The sequence below is a fragment of the Lepus europaeus genome, chromosome 18, assembly GCF_033115175.1.
Source record: "Lepus europaeus isolate LE1 chromosome 18, mLepTim1.pri, whole genome shotgun sequence".
In the NCBI taxonomy this organism is placed as follows: domain Eukaryota; kingdom Metazoa; phylum Chordata; class Mammalia; order Lagomorpha; family Leporidae; genus Lepus; species Lepus europaeus.
Window position 1 is genome coordinate 20917911 of NC_084844.1, and position 19261 is coordinate 20937171.

At 64.0% G+C, this 19261-nt stretch overlaps 1 protein-coding gene across 1 annotated transcript; it reads left to right on the top strand.

The window, feature by feature from the left end:
- The first annotated feature begins 1602 nt into the window (after window positions 1-1602).
- On the top strand, window positions 1603-16826 carry LOC133746800 (keratin, type I cytoskeletal 42-like). The gene is given in 11 exon segments (XM_062175054.1): window positions 1603-1625; window positions 2061-2169; window positions 10821-10918; window positions 11714-11974; window positions 13235-13299; window positions 14376-14447; window positions 14538-14590; window positions 14593-14664; window positions 15656-15817; window positions 16326-16451; window positions 16554-16826. Coding segments are annotated over 11 exon segments (1314 nt in total).
- The last annotated feature ends 2435 nt before the right edge of the window (window positions 16827-19261 follow it).

The following is a 19261-nucleotide window of genomic DNA, read 5'->3' on the forward strand; positions in this document are numbered from 1 at the left end:
GCTGGGCCAGGGACCCCTCTGCTCCTCCCTCCGCTGCGCCCTCCCAGCCCCCGCCTGGCTGATTCCGGGCAGAGGCTGTTCTGGGGAAGTCTCTGGGCACCCCAGCCCCCTTGCCCAGGAGCACAGTCTTCACTGTGGGAGGCGGAGTCTCGGCCTCGGAAAGCTGTGCTGTGGCTCTGTGCGTGTGTGTGCGTGTGTGTGTGTGTGAGCATGTGCCTGCTCAGTGCGTACCCTGGACTGTATGCGTGTTGGTGGGGGCAGCTGTCCCAGAGCAGGTGACTTCTTGCATATGGAGGCCAGGGCCCTGCAGCTGGAGTCTGAAGCCTGAAGGATTCTGGGAACTGGCCCTGAGAGCTGGGCCCAGGGCAGCCTGGGAAATCTCCAGGACAGGTGAGAACAGGCGGGAGGGGTGTGCCCAGCTGGAATGTGTGGGCTCCACCCCGTCTCAGCCAGGGAGCCAGGCCCCAGTGCCTTCCTCCTGCTGGCCCAGCTCTGCCCTGCCTGTCCCCTGCTCCCTCCTGAGGGGCACCCCCCCCCCCTTGCTGGCTGGTCTGCCATGTCTGGGGACACGGGCTACTTTCCTGAAGCTTCCTGGGCTGTGTGTTTCTGGCATTTTCCACTGATGGAGCCTCCCTCAGTGCCAGGGCTTTCGCTCCAGTGTGCCAGGACCATGCTGGGCCTGCGGGGAACAGGGGTCCCCTGAGCCGGTACTTGGGACCTCCGGGGCAGCTCTGCTCCCGGGGTGGGTGCTGGGGGCAGCCTGCCAGCCCTGGGAGTCTCTGCAGAGCGGCCCTGCCCTCCTGCCCCGCACGCCGTGGCTTTAGGAGCGAGCCCACCTCCTCAGGGTGGCCTGCCAGGCCCCTGCCTCATCCCCCCATCAGCTCTCCTGTCGGCCACTCTTCCCCGAGGGCGTGGGCCCCCGTGTGCCCCTGGCCTTGGCCTGGGCCGGTCGCCATGCCTGGAAGGCCAGGGTCTACTGCGGCCCGTCTGTCCCAGGCCTGCTCGGACGCCCTCGCCAGCTGCTGCGTCTGGGGTGCGCCAGGGACCCTGTGGGTGCTCCCACAGCCCAGGCTGCCCAGGCCCCAGGGGCTCGTGGGAAGACCCGTGAGGCCCAGGTGTCTCCTCTGGAGTCCACACTCCCCACGCTCTGGTCCGCAGGCCCGGCCCCTCATGAAGGGAGATTGGGAGCCGGGGAGTCCCGGGCTCTGCCTCTGCTTCCTGCAGCCCTAGGGGGCCGCCCCTGCCTTGGGAGGGGTCTGCTGAAACCCCTCTTGAGAGCAGAGAACATACAGGCTCTGCCCTCCCCACCCCCATGCCAGGGTCACAGGCCGGAGCGGCAGTGGGGGGCTTTGTGCGAGGGTGGACGAGTGTGCAAAGTGGGGTTGTGGAGGCGGCCAAGCGTCTGGGTGTGAATGTGTGTGTCTGGGGAGGCTGTGGCCGTGTTGTGCACACGTGGGAACCCGCATCCATGAATCCATGAGCGTGTATGTGCAAGTCTGCGTGAACGTGTGTGCGGGCTGTGGGATGAGTGTGTGAACGTGGAGTCTGCGTGGGAGCCTGGGAGAACGCGTGTGAGTGTGTGTGTGAGGTCCACTTGTGAGGATGGCGGCCGAGTGTGACTGTGTGTGAGCTGTGTGTGTCAGTCCGTGAGCGGGTGGCTGCACATCCGTGCGTGTGCCGGGGTGTGGGTGTGCATCGTGGCCTGCAGGCGTGCCAACCAGGACCCAGGGAACCCTGGCGTGAGCGCTGGGGAGATCCCGGGGTTTTGGGGCTCAGCTTTGCTCCAGGAGAGCAGAGCGCACTTAGAGGGGTGGGGGGTCTTCCCACCGCCTGGAGAGAGCTCAGGGGCCAGTGTTTATTTTTATACAAGTAATACGGAGTAGATTGGAAATAACGTTGACAAAACAGGGGAGGAGTTTTTAAACTCTGGTCCAACGCACACCGCGAATCTCCCTCCAAGGTCAGTACGCTGCCTTGGACGCCCGCCGGTCCTCCTCGCCCCTCCGCCCCGCGGCCGTGCCCCCGCTCGGACTCAGTCTCATTCTCCTTTGCGGGTCCAGCCAGAGACCGGACTCGGCTCGGGCGGCGGCTCGGTGCTGCCCCCTGCGGGCGGCAGACGCTGGCTCCCTGCTGCTCAGCCCGGGTCTGCGGAGGAGCCGGGAGAGGCGGGTGCGGTCGCCCCGCGCACATGCACACGGAGCACGTGGCCGCAGGTGGCACGCAGACCGCCCCGTTCGTTTGTTCTGGGTCCTCAGGGGGTTCCACATCCTGGGTGCGGGGCTCCTGCAGCACCTGCGCTTCACAGGGAGCTCGCGGGCGGAGGGCAGGGGTCCCACGCCCCCTCCCCTCCAGCAGGGGCCCTCAGATAGCGCTACGGAGGAGGCTGGCTTTTGGGGAACAACTTAATGGAAAGACCTACGGGGTGTGCAGGGAGGAGGGAAGTGTCAGGGGCGGTGGGGAGGCATGCCACAGGCCGGCTGCAGGCGGGAATTTCGTGCCCATGGGTCGAGAGGCAAGGGAATGGGCACAATGGCCCGCTAGGCCTGGAGACATGGGGTTCATGGGACTGGAGAGGAAGGGGAAGTTGGCGAGGAAGGGTACAGGTGCGTCCTTCCCCCCGCCGCCGGAGGCTCCTCCCGGGACGCCAAGTGCCCGGCCTGGCCGCCAGAGGGCGCTCCCGTCACGGGCTTGAGGCTCCCGCGCACCGGCGGGCGCCCCGTCTGGTTCTTGGAAAGCGCTGGGGCCCGAAGTCCCGTCGGGAGGTACGGGGTGGGGGGTGGACGCAGCTCTTTCCGCCCTGCGCAGGCTTCCGTCTGGGCAGTTTCCAGCCCCCTGTTTGCAGGGGGCGACCTCGAGATCTCCTCTAGGACCGTTCCCGGAGTCTGCGAGGGCCCGCTGGTCTTTCTAGAAAGTTCCCCAGTGGTGCAGTCCCGCCCTGCCCAGAGTCCTGCCTGAGCCTCCCCGGGGATCCCAGCCCGTGTTCCCCTGCCCTAGGGGCTGCGTCGCCCGCAGGGAGGTCGCCTTCAGCCTCCAGGAGGCGGGAGCCGCGCCTCCCACCCGGACACGGCCACTGCAGTGATGGTGGACAGGGCCTGAGCCCCGCTCGCTGTGTCCAGAGACCGCGGCGCCGTGGCCCTCGTCCTCCGGACCCTGCGGCCTCACCCCCGCTGGCGGCTCTCCCCCGGCCCTGCCTGGTTTTCGCGGGGCCTTCTTTGAGGTGCCTGGCGCCCGGACACGGACGCGAGAGACAGAATTAATGAATGTGACGGGAGGGGGTCACCTGCGTGGAGAAAGGGCAGAAGGCAAAGCTGAAAACCAGGGTAGGGCAGCCCTTGGGACGCCAGCATCCCTATGGGAGCTCCGGTTTGCGTCCCGGCTGCTCCACTTTGATCCAGGTCCCTGCTATGGCCTGGGACAGCAGCGGAGGATGGCCCAGGCCCTTGGGTCCCTGCACCCGCGTAGGAGACGGGGAAGAAGCTCCTGCCTCCTGGCTCCTGGCTATGGGCCCGCCCAGCTCTGGTGCTGTGGGGATTTGGGGAGTGAACCTGCGGATCTCTGTCTCTTTGCCTTTCAAATAAAATGAAATAAATATATAAATAAATAAGAAACAGGAAAATAAGAAGTTATTCCCAAATATAGAATATCTGAACGTAGAATATATCTGAATATAGAATATAGGCTAGAATTAGACTTTGCTTAAAGGGATGGAATCCATGACCGCAGGGAGCCCTTTCCAACGACCAAGGGACGTAAAAATGGAAAACAGGGAAGTCTCACCACCAGGACCAGAACCCGAGCTTGGGGACACCAGTGGGGGTGGAGGCAAAACCGGGGGAGGGGGAGTGGCTAGTTGGGGGGGAGGGAAGTTTTAAACGACTTTTGAGTTTTTAAGAATTATTTTAAGAGTCACACACAGAGAGAAGGAGAGGCAGAGAGACAGAGAAAAAGATCTTCCACCCGCTGGTTCACTCTCCAATTGGCTGCAACAGCCGGAGCTGCACTGATCTGAAGCCAGGAGCTTCTCCTGGGTCTCCCACGTGGGTGTAGATGGGCCAAGGGGCCATCTTCTTCTGCTTTCCCAGGCCATAGCAGAGAGCTGGATCAGAAGTGGAACAGCCGGGATTCGAACTGGCGTCCATATAGGATGCTGGCACTGCGGGCGGTGGCCCTACCCGCTACACCACAGCGCCGGCCCCAAGAATTATTTTTTAATACTGTGAAAAGATTCAAAGACACAGAAAGTAGAAGGAACAGCAAAACAAGCTGGCCTCCTCCCTCACCCAGTTTTGATCATTGCCAACTTGCTGCCTTTATAAACATTTTCTATTTATTGATTAAAGAGACAGACAGCCAGCCATTCTCCCATGTGCTGGTTCAGTCCTCAGATGCCCTCAGGGGCTGGGAGCCGAAACCAGAAACCAGGGGCCAGGAGGAGCTCCGTCTGAGTCTTCCCCGTGGGTGGTGGGGATCCAATGCCGAGTCACCGCCCGCGCCTCCTGGGGTCCTGGTTAGCAGGAAGCTGGAGTAGGAGCCACTGTTGGGAACTGAACCCAGGGCGCGGGCATCCGGGTCGCTAGGCCTAGGGTAGAGTGTTTTAAAGCGCTTGGCTTTCCTCTGGAAGAAAACCCGGCCTGGCCGTCAAAGAACCACATTTCCCCTTTAACCCAGCACCGTCGTGGCTGCGCCTTCCCCTCCCGGTGTAGCTGGTAAAGCTTCACTGAGCCAGCACTGTTGGTAAAGCAAGGGCGTCCTGGAGCCGGGGAGGGCCGGGCAGGGCCGAGCCGGCCGCGTCAGCTCCTGGTGGTGGTGGCTGGGACGGACCGGGGTGCACCTGTGGCAGGTGTTACTCTCCCGGCAGCTGGAGCCCTGGCAAGGCGGGGAGCCACAGTCTGCAGGCAGACACCTTAAATGCAGTCTCGGCAGGGGGCGAGACTCGCTCGTGCTGAGGGACGGCGTCTGGATGGGTCAGCACCAGTGGTGGCCTCCCTTTCCCACCCTTGTCCTGGCCGTTCTTACACCTGTGTGCCCGGGGGTTCCCAGAGCAGGTTCCAAGGAATCCTAGCCCCACAAGCTCCTCCTGGAAGTGACCCCATGTCTGAGTCAGTGTGGGACGCACTTCTTGCCATGGGGAGTGACAATGCGTGCTAAAGGCTCAGGCAGGGAGTCGGGGGTGGGCCCGGCAGTTGTGACGCCCACATCCCACCGTGGAGGACCTGGGTTCTACCCGGCTCTGCTCCTGACTCCAGCTTCCTGCTAATGCAGACCCCGGGAGGCAGTGGCGATGGCGGGAGCAATGGGGTTTTTGCAGCACACACGTGGGGAAGCTGCATGGCGTTCCTGCATTGTGGCTGCGGCTGCCCACCCCCAGCCGCCGTGGGCATTTGGGGAGAAGGAGATGGGAGCATTGTCTGTCTGTCTGCCTCTCCCAGCCGAGGGGCTCAGGACTTCGAGGGAGCCAAGGCTGTTCTGGGGGCAGCTGCTGCCTGCCGAGCGCTGGGCTGAGTCCCGGTGCGCTGCTTCCCACCCAGCTCCCTGCCATTGCGCCCGCGAAGGTAGCAGAGGATGGCCCAGGGGTTCCCCTTTGGGTCCCAGCACCCAGGTGGGAGACCTGGTGAAAACTGGACCCTGGCTCCAGCCTGGCCTCGCCTGGCCATTGCGGCCATTTGGGGGAGTGAACGAGCGGATGGAAGACCTCTCTCTCTCTCTTTGATGAGAATATGCCTTGGCCTGGCCTATAGGCCATGGATCATGGATCTCCGCTTTGGCTCTTGGGAGTGCCACTGGGGGCCAGCTCTGGCCATCAGCAGTGAGAGCCTCCACTCTGTGGGGTCGGCCCTGTCCCTTTCTCATCTCCAGTGGCTCTGCTGTCTCCCTCGCTCCGCTCGCGCCACGCTGTTCCTTGAAGACGGACCCTTTAGTGCAGGCTCAGGGCCTTTGCACAGCTGTTACCCTGGCCCGGAACGCCCTTCCCTGGACATGGCTCCTTCTTCCATTCTACTCCCCTCTTACTGTCGCTAGGACAGACCCTGCCTCTCTGGTTGGTTGATTGCTTGTTGTGTGTTGTGTTCAGCGCTGGGCACCCAGTGAGTGCTCACCTAACAGTAGCGGAAGGAACGGGTCCCTTCCAGGATTCATTCCCCATGGTACTCCTGTTGCTGACCCAGCAACAAGTCCCCGGGAGCTGCCTAAGACACCCGGGGCACGGTCCCGCCTCTGCCTGGAAGATTTCCCGCCTGGCCAAGCCCTGCCCTGGCTGTGAAACCCAGCTTGGCTGTCCCTCCCTGCGAAACCGTCTCTGGCTGCCCGAGTCGCTCCCTCCACGCTTCTCCCAGGGCGCCTATACACACACACTTTTGTCACCGCACAATAACATTGTTTGTGCGTCTGTCTGTCTCCCACTCACCGGCCTGTGCTCATTAAAGGCAGGGCCTGGCTGACTCAGGTCTGAATTCCGAGCACCCGGCCCAGTGACTGCCACGCAATGGGTGCAGTGCAGGAGTGGTGCGTGAGGTCCACTCCGCATCCCACCGTCTGCGTCCACTGAGGGAGCCGTCGAAGTGGGGCCCCTTGTGATACTAGCGTGGATCCCTTTCCTACTGGGACTGTAACAAGTTAGCACGAACGTAGGGACTCAGAGCCGCACACGGGGCTACAATCAGGGTGTCCACAGGCCTGTGTCCCTCGGGGAGGCTCCGCAGAGGGTCTGCCCGCATCCCTCGGCTCAAGGCCTGGGGCACTCTGGCCTCTGTGATGTGACCTCATCCCGCCTCCCTCCTGGGAAGGTTTTGTGTTGCACTGGCTCACCACTGCTGTGTCCTGTTTGCCCCATGAGGTGCGCATTCCCAGGTTCTAGGTATCAGGATGTGGACATGTTTGGGTTTGTTGTTCTGCCCACCAAGGTGTGTGGCTTCCCCTCCCTGTCCCGAGCCTCTGCCTGGCCAGCTCCGGAGCCGCTGAGAGCTCACCGACCCCCTGGTCACCACGGGGCCCAGGGCTCGCTACTTTTCTGTGTTAGCTTCTTTGTCACCCCCAGGAAGGGTTTGGTGTCCACATCTAGAACCCCCATTTTGCAGAGGGAGGGGCCGAAGGAAGGGCCTTGCCCAAGGCCACACAGAGGCCAGATCTGACCCCACGTTCTTTTTTTTTTTCCCTTAAGATTTATTTTTTATTTATTTGAAAGGCACAGTTACAGAAGGAGGGAGGAGAGGCAGAGACAGAGAGATCTTCCATCTGCTGGTTCATTCCCCAAATGGCTGCAACGGCCAGGGCTGGGCCAGACCAAAGCCAGGAGCCGGGAACTTCTTCTGGGTCTCCCACATGGGTGCGGGGGCCCAAAGACCTGGGCCATCTTCTGCTGCTTTTACAGGTGCATTAGCAGGGAGCTGGATTGCAAGTGGAGCAGCTGGGACTCGAACTGGCGCCCATCTGGGATGCTGGTGTTGGAGGTGGCGGCTTTTCTTGCTCTGCCACAGTGTCGACTCCTAACCCCACGTTCTTGAACTTGGAGCTCTTCTCACAACATCATGGTGCATGGCCACAGACGCCACAACAGAGCTGTGCTTCCTGCCCCAAAGCCTTGCCGGGGTGGGTGTCCCCTGGAAGCGGCTAAGCACCAGGCCCCAGGCCCCTGGCTCGCTAGGCAGAGGCAGCAGGCACAGGGGACAGCAGGGCTGCTGAGGGTGGCGGAGGGGAGCTGGCTCCTGGCTGGCTGGTTGGGGGACTCAGCCTCAGGGAAGGACGAGACAGGCCCTGAGGGAGGAGGCAGGGGCGGGGGCCACGGAGCCTGGCCCTGCGGAGGGGGCTCCTGCCTGTGCCTCCTGCTGCGCTTCTAGAAAGCGTGGCTGACCTCCCTCCCTGATGGTTCTTCCCTGGCCCTCCTCCTCTCCTCATCCTAGTCTTTGCTGTGTCTCCCCACATCCTCCTGCTCCTCCTCCCCTGCCAGTCAGGGTGGGTGGTGCTGTGATGGGTGGGGTGGTCTGCACCTGCCCGGACAGCCAAGAGGCCGCTGCGGTAGGTGAAGGCGCCGGCCATGCTCAGGGCATCCTGAGGCTTGCACAGGGAGACACAGCCGCTGCCCCAGGGTGTGTCCCGGTGGAGGGGAGAGACATGGCTTCTCTGGGTGCCCGCTGCCCCTGCCCCTGGGGGAAACCACTCCTGAGCAAGAAAGAGCAGGTCCCTGTGGGTGCCCTAACAGGGAGCCCCCAGCCTGTGCAGGGCCTGGGGAAGGATGGGCAGAGTGGGCAGGTGCAACCGGGAGGGCGGGGCCTGGAAGGTGGGAAGGAGCTGTAGGGAGCCCCTCAGTGCCCTTGACTTCCTGTTGCCCTGGGCCCTTGGGGGCCCCTGAACCAGTCTGCAGGGTGAGGTGGGGAGGGGTGCAAGCCCCTGGCCTGGAGGGGGAGCCCCTCAGAGCTGCTGCCCTCTCCAACCCTCAGGAAGGGGGAGCGGAGAGAGACTGGGAGGAAGCCTCCTGGCCAAGCTCGGGCCTGAGCGGCATCCTGGACTTCCTGTCTGTCGGCCCGCTGCCCCCTGCACCCCGCCCTCCAGCCTGCGGTGCCCCGACCTGTCCTGGGCTTCCTCGGGACATTCGGGCCTCCAGGTACTCTTTTGGGAGGGGCTGGGCGGCTGATGTGGCTCTGCCTGGAAACGCAGGTGTCAGTGCACCCAGGTCTGTGGTTCCTGGAAGCAATCAGAGGGGTGTGGAGAGGGGCAGCGGGCAAGAGAGGCTGTCTGCTTGCCCTGGGGAGGGAGCCCCTGGAGTGTGTAGGGGCCTGGGGGACCCCCACCAGAGTGAAGGTGTGAGGCAGAGCAGCAGTCTGCAGTCTCCCAGGCCTGGGGGGGGCGGAGGGTGGGGCCCCTTCAGAGGCAGACACAAACCATTAGTGGGTGGATGGGGCGGGGCCGCCCCGGGCTCAGGATAGAGGCCCGAGACAAAGGAGGAAGAGGAAGATTCCAGCCAAGGGTGGGGTGGGTGATGCCCACTTCTGAGAGGGGTGCCTGGCCGGGGAGGGGAGCGCTTAGGGGTGAGGCGAGGGCAGGGACCTGTGGGCACCTGCTCGCCGTCCGCACCCAGCGTCTCGTCCAGCGCAAGGTGCCTGCAGGTGTGGGGCTCACTGTCTGCGGGGTGCGGGGAAAGCAGCTGACTGGGCCTTCAGGGCCGGGCCTGCAGGCGGAGTGAGGCTCTCCCGGGTCCTCTCCTCACCAGCCAAGCCCAGACCCCCATGGAAGCCCACCTCAGGCTCCTGGGCCCCTCACTTCCTGTGGCCCCTGATATCGCCCCTGCTCCTTGTGGGGAAGGGAGCCGGCTGCCTCCCCAGCCACTGCCCCAGCGCTTGCAGGGCACTGCGGCCGGCACGGCAGCGCTGCCCCGGCTCTGATCCTTCTCGCCCCGTCCACCTCCTCCTCGGGGTTGACGGCTCCCAGTCTGCCGGGCCTGTGGGACCTTGCGTGTTGAACGTCAGCCTCTGGATCGGTCTACACTCTCGGCCCTCCATCGACACAATGGGGCGCCTCCCCACTGGGCTTGCTCAGCCTGAGCCAGCCAGACCCCACACTCAGGCCCTCAGCGGCGGGGGGCGGGTGGGTTTGGCCTCTGGGGAGGCATCCAGCCATCTGCCCCGGGGGCTGGAGAGAGGGAGCCCTCAGCTCTTCTTCCTTCCTCTCTGCCCTCCGCGCCGGCCAAGCTGCCAACAGCTGCGGGGGCTGCTGCCCGGCGTGGCCCCTCCGTGCTGCCAGGGGCCGCTCCCTGCCGGGGGTGGAGAGCAGGCCCAGGCAGGAGGAGGCGCTGCTCAGAGGACCTCCGTGTGGCCCTGGCCCGGCTCTGCCAGGGAGGTGGGGGCTGCGGGAGGCCCTGGCTGCAGGCCCGGCTCTGACGCAGGTGCTGGGCTGCCCGGGCTGCTCACGCACCAGGGCCCTGTACCGTGGTTCCCCATGGTGCTCCCTGGGCTCCTCAGGCTTGCCAGGTAGCCGCGCAGTCCACAGGGCCGGGGTTGTCCTCCCTGGGGTTCCAGCTCCTGCTCCGTGCTGTGGCCTGGACTGTGCCCTTTGCCCCGAGGGGAGGCTGAGCTGCGCCTTCAGCACTGGGGGGAACCCTCGGGGGTTGGGCTAAGGAGGGTTAGGGTGCATTCTTGGCTCTCCCCTGGGCCTGGGGAAGGTCAGTCCACAGGGGCTGCTAGAGTAGGTGCAGGGGACCTGAGGCCCCGGGGTAGCCGGAGGCTGGGGTGGGGGCTGCAGGGGGAGGCGCTGGGGGCAGGGGCTGCGTGGCTGGGCCTCCTCCCCGGGCCTCAGCTAGGCTGTGGATTTGGTGCTGGAAGGCAGGGTCGTCCCCTCGCTGAGCCCAGAGGGAGGCTGCCTGGGGGAGGCCAGAGTCGGGGACAAGGCCGAGAGCTCGGGCAGAGAGAGGGTCCTGGGGGGATGGGGAAGGGTCCTCATTCTGTATCTATCAGCTGGCACAGGGCCTGCATGTGGCCCACTCAGGCGGACCCAGGCTCTGGGTCCTCTCTCAAGACAGTCCCAGGGTGGAAGGAAGTTCCTCCTTCTGTCTAGCCTGGTGCCGGTCTGACTGTTCTCTGGCCTTGGCCTCCTGAGCACCCTCCCTGGGGTGGGGGTGGGATCAGGTAAGGTTGGGGTTGCCTTCTGGGGCTCCTCAGGTGAGGGGCCCCTTCCCAGGAGGGACCACCTCCTAAGCAGGAAATCCTTTCTGCAGTCTAGCCTCGTCATGGGAACTTCGGGCCACATGGAAAACCTGATTCCCTCCCTGTCCCCACGTGTGGGCAGAGCGCCCAGGCCACCCGTGCGCCGCCCGTCCCTGCCCTGTCCCTCAGGCCCTGGCCGCCCCTGGAGGCTCCCCATTCAGACAAGCCCGGCGCAGAGCGGTGCATCCTGGCAGCGCCGAAATCATTAGCGCCACCAAGATCAGCGGGTAATCTCCTGGCTGCACTGGGCGGTGCCAGCGCCAGGATGCGATCCCGCGGCTCCCTGGCAGGGGTGCTGGCTCCGGGACGGGGGCGTGGCTGCGCGCCTCCCCAAGGCCTCCCCGCCCCACCTCCCTTTGCTCAGGTTCTCTCCAGAATCTATCAAAGCCCTTGGGAGAGAGGAAGTCCCCCCCTTTACAAAGGAGTGAGTTCCGCAAATGTAGGGCCTGCAGCCCGCCTGGTTTGTTCTGCTCAGATGCAGGGACTCCCCCAGACCCGGGGCTGTGTCTCCTCTCTGGACTTGGAATCCCCCCAGAGAAGGGGCAGGCAGGGGTCTCTATCAGGGCCACAACGGAATGCTGGGTAGGGGGCTGACCAGCTGCCTGGTCCCTGGGGCTCTGTAGAGCCTGGTTCTGGGCTCTTCTGGCTCCCAGGGCTGGGCTCTCTGGCACCCCCTCCCCCTGACAATGAGCTCAGCTTAGATGCATGAGGTTCACCCCGCCCCTGGGCAGCAGCTCCAACACCAAATGTGTTCCCAAGCAGACAACGGGGCACTGAGCGGTCACTGCGCAAAAGCAGGCTGTGTCAGGACCAGACCCTGCACCCCACCCGTGGACGCCGTGGCTGCCACCGGCTGCAGCATCCACCAGTTCTCAAGCTCTGGCTCCAACAAGGGTGCGTGCGTGCCACACGGGGGGTCCTCCTGGATCTCCTGCACCCCTGTGGGGGGTACCTGCAGGGCCCCAGCCTCCTGGGAGCCGGCAGCTGTGGCAGCATGTCCGTCACCTTGTCCCGCTTCTCAGCAAGCTTGGGGGTGGCTACAGTGGGGGCTACTCCTGCAACCTGGGTGGGGACTTGGGCTCCAACTTTGGCATCTCGGATGCCCTGCTGGGAGGCAGTGAGGAGACCGTGCAGCGCCTCAGCCTGGCCTCTGACCTGGACAAGGTGTGTGCCCTGGAAGAGGCCAACACTGACCTGGAGCCGAAGATCCGTGAGAGGCACCAGAAACAGGGCCCCGGGCCTGCCCATGAACGCAGCCCCTACTTGAAGATCTGCGGGGCAAGGTGGGCGCACCCTGCCCGCACCTGCTCTCCTCGGCCCTTCCTGCTGGCTCTGGCTCCGTCCATCCCCGCTGCAACCTCCGTCCATTGTTCAGTCTCTCATTCATTCACTTCCTTGCTCTGGACCCGGCCCTGTGGCTGTCTCTGATCCCAGGCCTGGAGGTTGCCAGAGCAGGCTGTCCTTCCTGGGGCCACACTGCGGCAGGTGCTGGAGGAGACAGGGGAAACCTTCGCAACCATGATCTAGCTGGAGAGCAAGCGTGGCCACGGTGCGGAGATGGGGTGGACCTGGGGTGGCTGCTGGGACACGACGCTGGCTAAGCTCTTCTTTTGTGGATTCATTTTTATTTATAAGAGAGAGAGAGAAAGAGAGAGAGGGAGGGATGGAGGGAGGGAGAGCGAGCGAGCGAGCTCTTCCAGCCACTGATTACTTCTCAAATGCCTGCAACAACTGGGGCGGGGCCAGGCCGAAGCCAGGAGTCTGGAACTCCGTCTGGGTCTCCCATGTGGGAGGCAGGGACCCAATTACTGGAGCCCAGGGTGTGCGTTAGCAGGAAGCTGGAATGGGAAGTGGAGCTGGGACTTGAACCAGGCATTCTGATACGGGACGCAGCTGTCCCAAGCAGAACCTTCACTGCTGCACCAAACGCTTGTCCTGAATCTCTGCTTTGCTATTGCAATCTGCTCTAGCACTGCCATCCTGCCTGTCTCACTTCCCCCAGGCAGTCCTCCTGGATGGATGACACTTGCCTTCTATCCCCAGACCTTGGGGCCCCTCTGACATTTTGGGGTCCAGGCTATGCCCTGTTCATCGTGTTCTTTATAGTCCTCATGGCCGCTTTTGTCGTGGGTCCCCCATACTCCCTCCAGGATGGTCGTTCTGGGTCAGGTCTCCCCTTGCTAACTATGGAATCCCTGAGGTCAGGAGCTGTGCTTTTCCACCTAGACTAAGCTAGTCTGACGGAGGAGACAGCACACACCCTCTCGTGCCCCCTAAGAACAAAGGCCTTGCATTCTGTAGAAGTAGCCCCTTGGATCTTCTGCACAGACCTGCCCTGTGTTGCAGCCCCCAGGGGGAGGTGAGGGTTGAAGGGATGAGTGGAGCAGGCTGGGGCCTGGCTGCCCCCCAGGCGGGGTGGCCTGCGTAGCTTCCTGGGTGGAGAGCGGGGCTTGGAGCTGCCCTGCGAGGGGCTTTGCCTGCTCCTGCCCCTGCCCAGGACCTCCACCGGGCAGGGGATTCCTGCAATTTCCCCTTGGAAGCAGAATGCCTGGCAGTGCCAGATCAGATACTGGGCTCGGTCAGGCGGCGGGGAAGCCGGGGAGCCCTGGTGAGTCAGCGCTCAGAGCTTTGGGGTCAGCCAGCTCCTCAGCCCCGGCCCCTGCTCCTGGGGCACCACGTGCCAAGCTCCGCCCCTGGACCCACAGCCCCCCTCCTCACCCAGGTTTTCACGGGCTGGGCTGCGTCCAATCAGCCTCCAGAGCAGAGAGGCGGGTGTAGGCTACGGCCGGGCCCACTGAGGCCGGGGGGAGGGGTAACGCACCGGCCCTGGGCTCAGCCTGTTGGACCTTCTTGCTCCTAGGCCTCAGCCTTTAGCAAGGCCAGCTCCCCTCCACCCCCGGCTCCACGCCTCTGCTCCTGCTGGGAGGCCTGGAGGGGCCGGGCTCTCCTCTGCCGCCCAGGCCCCCCCACTGGAGCCTCTGGGGGGTTTCCCGTGGAGATGAGGACAGCAGCGAGACAACAGCCCCTGCTCCTTCCACGGCCCCTCCCTTCCCTGCTCTCTTGCAGCCACCCAGATGAACTGTGGGAAGAGGGAACTTTGCCCTAGGTCTGAGGCGGGGCCAGCCAAAACCTCATCAGTCAATCAGCTAACTAATTAATCATTTAATTAAGCAAAGGTTCCCTGGGGGCCAGCACTGGGCCGGGCGCCGTGCCCAGGGCTGAGGATTCCAAAGAACGAGACAGACATGGCTTTGTCCCCTTGGAGTGCAGAGTCCAGCGGGGGAGGAAAGAACCGGAAAGTCATGGAAATGGGTCTAAAATCACACAACCTGGAGAAGTGGAATGACAGAGAGAGAGATGGGCAGGGAGAGGACACCGGAGTCCAGGAGGGCTTCCTGGAGGAGGGAGTACCCGAGCCTAGAAGTGCCTCTAGTTGGGAAAGAGGGGTGAGATCGAGTGGGAGGTGGGTGCAGAAGTCTCTTTCCTGGCATCCCTGTGGACCTGTGACTGGCATTGTAGCCCCACCACTCTGTGAGCCCCCTGAGGGTCTGGGGTGGGCCCCTGAAATTCCTAGCAGGGATCTGAGAGGAGGAGACCACAGGGACCCTCATCATCCTCACTGGCAGAGAAGGGTGTGGCAGGGTCCCTCTGGGACGCGTCTCTCAATGTCCCTGTCACTCCCAGATCCTGGCAGCCTTGTGCTGCAGATTGTCAGTGCCCACCTGGTGGCCGGCGACTTCAATACTTCCGCACCAAGTGCGGTTGGGCCTCTGGGCTGCCCCGGGGCGCCTGGAGGTGGGCCCTGGGCTCTGCCCGCTGCGGCTCTCCACAGCCCACACCTCGCAGCCGAACCTGCGTATGAGCTGTGCAGGGTGCTGGACGAGCTGGCCCTGGCCAGGCCTGACCTGACCTGGAGGTGCAGATCGAGAGCCTCAGGGAGGAGCTGGCCGACCTGAGGAAGAGCCCCGAGGAGGCGAGGCCAGCTCAGGGAGCAGGTGAGGCTGTCCTGGAGCAGGCCAAGGCAGGCCAGACGCTGCTCCATCCGGTTCCTGGCTCTGGTGGGTCCCTGACCCTGCCCTGGCCTTGACCCTGACAAGAGGTCCCTCTTCCCAGAACTATCGCCCTGGTCCCTTGAGGCTCAGCCGACTGTGCGGTGACACCTAACTAATGAGTGAGCAAATCTAAGAACACACAGTGCTAATTATTGTCATTAAGGCTTATAGCAATCGTCATAGCAACAGGGACGCTGGCCCAGCTCACGGCACTTCCTGCACTGATACCCGCAGTTCGCTGGGAGAAAGCCACGTGCTTCCTTTCTTTACCATTGAGGAAACGGAGGCTCAGCCAGGTTCAGGATTTATCCCAGGCTGCACAGCGGCTTCCCGTCAGGTGCACGACCAGGTCTGGCTCCACCTCCCTGACACCTTTCCTGCCTCCTTTGCCAGAGAGCTCCTGGGAGCCCCAGGCTCACCCCTGGGATTGATCTAGGCTGTGCTGGGGGCCTCAGGAGGCCCAGTGTCCCCCTGTGCTGTGCCTTCCCGCTCAGCTGACCCCGGGCTGGCGGGAGCTGAGGGCAGGGGCTGGTCCCCTTGACTTTGAGGCTGGCTCCACGTTGCTTCCCTCCAGCAGGGGCCCAGCTCTGATTGCAACGTACGATGCTTGCCACGGGCTGTGCCTTGGGGTGTGCAGTGGGGACCCGGCGGTCAGGGCGCTGAGTGCAGTTGCCCGTGCTCTCCTTTGCTGTGATGGGGAGAGGACCCCTTGTCCCCTCAGGGCATGTCGGGGAGATTGTTGATTTCCATGGCCCCTCGGTGCGAGATCTGACAGCATCTGCCTCCCGACTTCAGGGTGGGGTGCTGCTGGTCTGCCTGTCCGTCCATCTCTGCACTTGTCTCCCCAAGACAAGCTCCAGGGCCTCTTCCCCGGGTGGCCCTGGGTGAGCTCCTGTTCTTCTCTCTGCCCAGGAAATGACCGCCCTGCGGGGCCAGGCGGGCGGCGACGGCAGCGTGGAGATGGACGCCGCCCCTGGCGTGGACCTGAGCCGCATCCTGAACGAGACGTGTGACCAGCACGGGAAGATGGTGGAGCAGAACCTCCAGGGCACCAAGGACTGGTTCTTCAGCACGGTGGGCGGCCGTGTGGGCGCAGGTGCTGCGTGCAGGTGCGCCTGGGACGCTCGCAGACCTGCCCACTGGGCCAGCTGGAAGCACTTTTGGAAACCCAGCTGGGCCAGCCCCTGCGCTAGGTGTGAAACATGGGGCCCAGAGAGGCTTGGGGAGGAGGTCCAGGTTTCCACAGCCGGGCGAGGGCTCCCCTCCACGCGTGTTCCTAGGGCGTGTGTATTTGTGTCCGGCACTCTCATCCCTGGTAACTCATACTGAGGCTCCGTGGAGTCCCAGGGATGGTGCCCGGCCCGGAAAGGATAAAACTGGTGCCTGTCTCTGAGCGCTGCCCATGGCAGAACCATGATTGCAAGTGCCTGCACCATCGCAAGGGGATTCCGGAAGCTCCACCATGGGCTTGAAGGTGGCTGAGGGCAGGAGCCTTTGGGACCACACAGGCTGGGAGGGGGGCGGGGTAGTTCTGAGAGTTACCCGGGGGGGGGGTGCCCTGTCCCCTGCCCCTGTCTTGCAGATGGAGGAGCTGAACTGAGAGGCGGCCCCCGACACCGAGGCCCCACAGAGCAGCGGTGCCGACGTCACTGAGCTCCGCGGCTTCGTGCAGAACCTGGGGACGGAGCTCCGGTCCCCGCTCTGCACGGCAGGGCCTCTGTCCTCTCTGTCCACGTCACCCCGGGGTGATCCACAACCCCACACAGATCGGGCCCTCTCTGGGCTGTGCCACCTCTCTCACAGGCCCCAGAAAGCGTCCCTGGAGAACAGCATGGCCGAGATGGAGGTGCGCTGCGGGGCCGGGGCGCAGCTGCAGGGGCTGATGGGCGGCGTGGAGCAGCAGCTGTGTCAGCTGTGCTGGGACGCAGAGTGGCAGAGCCAGGAGTACCAGGTGCTGCAGGACGAGAAGACGTGGCTGGGGCCGGCGATCGCCGCCTGCCGCCGCCCGCTGGAGGGCGAGGACTCCCTGCAAGCGGGGGCTACGGCCGCTTTCCCCAAAGGCCATGAGGTTTTCGGGAGGTGAGACCGAGAACGCAGGCTGGGGTCTGACCAGGGTGGGCTGCGGGGAGCCAGGGAGGGAACTGCCAGAGGCGGGGTGTGCAGAGGTCAGGGTGGGGCTGGGGGGCCCCTGGGGAGGCCGAGGAGCTCTGCGGGTGGGAGGGGCTGGGGGCGGGGAGTCGAAGGCGGTGCTCACAGAGGAGAGGTAGAGCTGGAAACAGCAGGCCGGGGTGCCTGGCTATGGTGGGAGTGGCTCGCAGTCAGGGCTCCATAAATGCTGAATGAACACACGGAGGAGTGGATACCTATGACCCTGGTTTCTGGCTGGGATGACTGTGTTGTTGGTGACGCCCTTACCCAGGCTGCGCTGTGGGGCAGGTGGGAGGCTCTCTGGCTCGTGGGCCGGTGGCAAGGGCTGAGAGCGTCCTGCGTGCTTAGTCACGAGCTCCAGCGTCTTGCTCCATGACCATGGCGGAGTCCATCTGCAGTCTAACCACAGCCTCTGTTGCTTTAACTGCCTCCTTCAGTTGGGCCCTTCAGGATATGGAAACATAAAACCACTTGCTTAGCTTCTCCTTGTAAATCCTGGCTTAGGAGCCGCAAAGTGGCCACAAAATGCCACCGGGCCTTCTGCCGGGCTGGGGCTGGTCTCGCCGCTCCTTGTGACCGTTGGCCTGAGATGTTCTTTCCTGTGCACCCCCAGCTGTGATTTCCCTCTCCCCTTTGCCCAGGTCACCCCCCTGCTGCTCCTCCCCAGGGGTCCAGGCTGGCCTCCCTCTCTGTAGCCTGGCCACCAGTACTCCTGGTCTATGGTTTCCCAGCCCACCTGGGAAGGTAAGAGCCGGCCCTGCCCTGCTCACGGGAGGGGCCCTGTGGACCCAGAAGGAAGGAGTGGCTGAGAACCCCTCTGGGTGGGAGGGGAGGGGAACTGCTAGGCTGGTGGGTGGGATAGGGGCTCCTACCTGAGGCTCCTGTGCCCCCGTCCTCCTCCGCCTGCAGTCATGGTGACCAGCCGCCAGGACTGCACTGTCATGGAGGAAGTCCCGGCCAGGTGGTCTTGTCCCATGAGCAGTTGCACTGCGCACCCACTGAGGCCCCTTTCTGTGTGACAGCCTGGCCTGCCTTGAGCACCACGGGGCAGCCAGGGCCCCCAGCTCCCAGCCCACGCTGCTGTGTCCCATGTGCCCATCTGCACCCCACCCACGAGCTGTGGCTTTCTGTTTCCACTTCCTGCAGCCCCTCACCCAGGGGGCCTCCTGGGTCTCCCCAGTGACCACGATTCAAGCTTGGCCTGAAGTTCAGTCCATGTGTGATTTGTGGTGGGCGCTGCGGCACTGGGGCAGGGGGAGAGGTTATTGATCCTCTGGGGTCGGCTCGCCACTGCCAGGCTGCTCGGCCCACCATGGGGCCCCGGGGCAGACGCGGGGGAAGGAGGCGGAAGAATTGAGGGTGGAGGCGTGGGACCGTCTGCCAGGCCAGGAAAGTTTCTAAGAATCGGTCTGTGGGTCCCTGATTCTGTGGTTGGCCCCACAGACTTTCCGGGGACCACACCTGTTACACAGGGCTCCTTGCCTCAGCCCAGGGCGGGTCAGAGCCGAGGGAGAGGGGCTGGGCAGGGGGGTTTCCACAGGAACAGTCCAGGGCCTTGATGAATGACAGGGGGTGGCAGCAATGAGCCAGCCCAGGGAACCAGACCGGCTCTGCCTGGCTCGGGGGTGTGTGCGAGCGTGGGGGGCGTCCTGTTTGTTTTGGTGGCTTGGCAGCCGCGAGGCTCTTGGGGAATCTCTCGGCTGCTGGCGGGGGCTGTCTGGGCCTGTCTGGGAGGTGGAAGCCATCGGCAGTCTGAAACACGACCACATTCCGCCCAGCAAGGCCTGCCGGGACCCTGGGACCCAGGCACGGCTGAGGATGGGGTGCAGGGCGGGGTGGGCCCTGGGGTGGGGCCTGCAGCCCGCCCTGGGAGGGGTTCCAGGAAGAGCCTGTCTTTAGGCTTTGTACCCCTCTCTGAGACCTCTTGGGTGCAGAGAGGGAAGAGATCTCCTGTTACCCCCACATCCCCCAACCCCGCTCCCCATCCCACAGCCAAGCACCCCTTTGCCTGCCCCAGCCCGGGACCCCCACCTGTCAGAGGCACAAAGGGAAAGGCTTGCAAGAGGAAGCTGGGCCACCCAGGGGTCCTAGGGATGGGACAGGGTCAGAAACCTGACCAGATGGAAGCTGGGCCCCTGGGGTACGTTCCCCGCTCCTGGAGCTCCCTGTGGGTGAAGGGGCAGCCTGCATGCCCCGCTCTGGGGCCAGGAGGGGCGGTGGATCCTGCATCCCTCGCCCCAGCCCCCGTTTCCTGCTCTGTGACCTGGGCTGATGTCCTGAGGCTGCCGGGGCTCTCGTGTGGGGTGGTGGCCTGGTGGATTTAGGTCCAGTTGCCAGGGTAGGTGGGCGCTTGGTGCTGGGCCGCCCCGT